At 40.3% G+C, this 3,190-nt stretch overlaps 1 protein-coding gene across 1 annotated transcript; it reads right to left on the reverse strand.

Annotated features, from left to right (window-relative positions):
* Positions 1-257: 257 nt before the first annotated feature.
* On the reverse strand, positions 258-2,470 carry LOC138210312 (natterin-3-like). The gene is made up of 3 exons (XM_069169384.1): positions 2,393-2,470; positions 1,499-1,592; positions 258-1,342 (listed from the first exon to the last, which is right to left on the reverse strand). Exons 2-3 carry the CDS (start codon positions 1,590-1,592, stop codon positions 258-260), a joined length of 1,179 nt encoding a protein of 392 aa, XP_069025485.1. The 5' UTR covers positions 2,393-2,470.
* Positions 2,471-3,190: the final 720 nt, after the last annotated feature.

Genomic DNA, 3,190 nt, shown 5'->3' on the forward strand with positions numbered 1-3,190 from the left:
TAATACTAGTATTATGTGCAAGAACAAAGGAGAAAAGACTGAGAAGAAAAACTTGAAGTGCGGTATGTTTTTATTTTGGAAAGTAAAGCTTTTTTCAGACGCCACTCCACACAAAAAAAAAATATTTTCCATTTACCACACGTGACTGGCATTATTCTGTTGTTTTTATTGCGACATGTAATTTACTTCCATAATCACAAAAAAAAATCTGTTGGTGTTGTTTAAGAATATCTGTTGGTGTGTTTTCCGTCAGTCGGTCACGGGCAGGGCTTGGCGTCCACTACAGGTTCACAGCGGTCCACCACGGCCCGGACTTCTCCGATCTGGACTCCGTCGTATGTCCCGGAGATGGACGTCCACTGGGTCTCTCCATTGCGGTAGGTTCGGCTGAGACGGGCGGTGTAGGGGATGTCGGCTTTCATCTTACGTCCCTCCATACGGACTCTGCAAGAGTGGTTGGGTGGCACATTGAGCTCCACGGACACGGAGTGGCTGAGCGACTCCACCATGGTTGTTCCTCTGGAGAACTGCAGCGTCTTCTCACCACTCAGCTCGATGCCCCCGGAGCCGATCAGGGGGATCTTGGCTGTAATGCTGCCTGTGATTCCCAACATGGTGGTCCTGCCGATGTTCCAGGTGGTCTCCACCTCTGTGGTCTTTGAGATGGTGACTGTCTTCACCACCGTCTGGCACTCATTGTTGGTGACCCCGGAGATGCGCATGGTCTCTGGAGGGTACTGGAAGATGGCGACGTCATCGATGGCGTACTTGACATCAGTGATCTGCTGGGTGTAGGCGTCCCTGTTGATTGCCAGGACCTGGTAACTCTTATACCAGTACTCATCACCTTCCCAGGGCAAGAAGAACGCCTCAAACTGAGGAACGACCTTCCCCAGACCGTACTTGTTCTTCCCAACGTAGATGCCAACTCCTGGGCAGGTCCTGACTGAATGTTGAGCCACTGAACCGTAGGAACCTTCTTTCCACTCCAGGAACTCAAAGTTGTCTTTGTTTGCCAGGATCTCAAACTCAGGGGCGTAATACTCTTGGTCTCCGTACGGATAGCGGCAGTAGGGACCCAGGCTGGGGTTGTAAAAGCCGGCCTCACACTTGTACTTACAGACGTAGTCGATGCGCTCAGTGTAGCCGTTATAGATGGAAACGGCTCCATTGGGCAGGTCACCATCCCAGGTCAGCCACTCCAGGTTCACATTATCATTGAAGATAAAGGACGAAGGCAGATCCTGCTGCTGCTCCAGGTCAGGTGGAGTCAGGGGACCCAACACCACGTTCCCAGTTGGTTCAGGGACCCGGTCCTCCAGCTCAGGGTTCAGTAAGGAAACTGCATGAAACAAACAGAAAAAAATTGTTGATAAACCGCAAGAAATCAAATGCCTTTATGAGGAAAAATGAAATAAGCACAAAATCTTTGTTGTCACTGTGGGTTTTATCTTGATCTGTTTATGTCAAAAAACAAAAACGTTGATGAGGTATTGACCTTTCCTGTGCTGGGAGCTCTTCTTCACGATTTCCTGCAGACTGGCTGAGGTCAGAGCCAGCAGGGCCGGCAGCAACAACACTGACAGCTTCATCTGGGGAGGAAACACAAATCCATTAAACTCAACATGTTAAATAGCTTTTAAGTTCGGTTTGTAACAAATCACCCTGTCACCAGATTTATTATTGTTATTATCATCATAAATGCACCTTCATCTAAATGCCAAATGGGCCCAAATATTTTGCAACGCAATCAATATTTTGATGTTGCAGTATGATCTCGGTCTTAAAGCTTGTTTTACACGATCTTTATTTCTGTTACAATATAAAAGAGAAGACACCAGCGTCAAACCCCCACAGCACTATAGAGTCCAAATTCTGATACTCATCTTGAATCATTTAGCAATCATCAAACGTTTTATACGAGTTTATTTATTGTAGTTACTTTAAAGGATCCAACGTAGACTTGTTTATTAACTGCATTTATATGTATATGTACATATATACTTTTTTTTCCACACAAATCTTTAACTGTACTTTTTTTTTCACAACAGATATTACTCGTGTACTTAGAAATAAACCTTTGAATCCTATGACTATTTTAAAAATACGCAACAACAACAACAATGGTTTCAGTAATAGGTTTCAGTTTATGTACTCTTATGGCTAAAACTTCAAGTTAAACAATAACTATTTCTTATTTTCTATAATCTCCTTCTATTTTATTATCCTTTATGTTACACATTTTTCAATCAGTTCAATTAAGATAAATAATTTTTTCATTCTCAGTGGGTCAATTAGAACAAAATTTTGCAGTACATTTCAGTGTAATTGATTATCATAAAAGTATCTTCTGGTAATTACATAGTAAATACAGAGACAGAACAACACTCACCCTGACCGTCGCTCTCCAGTGAGTCCACCTCCAGTCTCCTCCAGCTTTATATACCTGCTTTATGGCTGAATCATAAAGCACACTGTGCACTTTCACTGCGTCTGGGATCTGACTTTGACCAATTAACTCAAACTGGTGCAATGGGTTTATTAATAACTGAGGAGGACCAATGTTTTGTCACATTTTTCTCAGATTAAGATGAGATTCATATTATTTAATATACTTCATGTTCTTGTTCTTTTTCTTGTTCTTCTTGTTGTTATTGTTCTATTCTATTCTATTCTATTCTATTCTATTCTATTCTATTCTAATTAATGATTTGTATGTACATCCATATTTAAAAACAACTTAGAATAGTTTAATGTTTAGGGTCACACTCAGATTTTCTCAACATGTATAGTTTCCCTTCAGGAAGCTGACTGTCTTATCCAGAGTTGTCATCCTAGCGTAGTAGGAGGGGACATGTTATGCAGACATTTGTCTGAGGTTAAAAAAAAATCATTTAAAATTCATGTTTTAAAAGAAATGGATGATTTCTTTAGCAGTAACAGTAAATTGGAAGATTGATAAACATTGTTGAAGATTTGAGCATTACATAAAACCTTTTCAAATTTAAAAGACAAGTTTGTCAAATTAACTGACATAATGTTGACAATTTGTGTCTCAAGCAGGTAATGAGAAAACATAAAAAAAAACCAATATTGATTTGAATCATTTATGGACATTGATATGAATGTCTAATATGATTAGGATTAGGATTTTCTCTAAGATTTAGTATCTAGTTTTCTGTTCAATAAC

The sequence above is a fragment of the Embiotoca jacksoni genome, unplaced genomic scaffold, assembly GCF_022577435.1.
Source record: "Embiotoca jacksoni isolate LCO1_2020_lvr unplaced genomic scaffold, fEmbJac1.0.p SCAF_44, whole genome shotgun sequence".
NCBI classification, from domain to species: Eukaryota; Metazoa; Chordata; class Actinopteri; family Embiotocidae; genus Embiotoca; species Embiotoca jacksoni.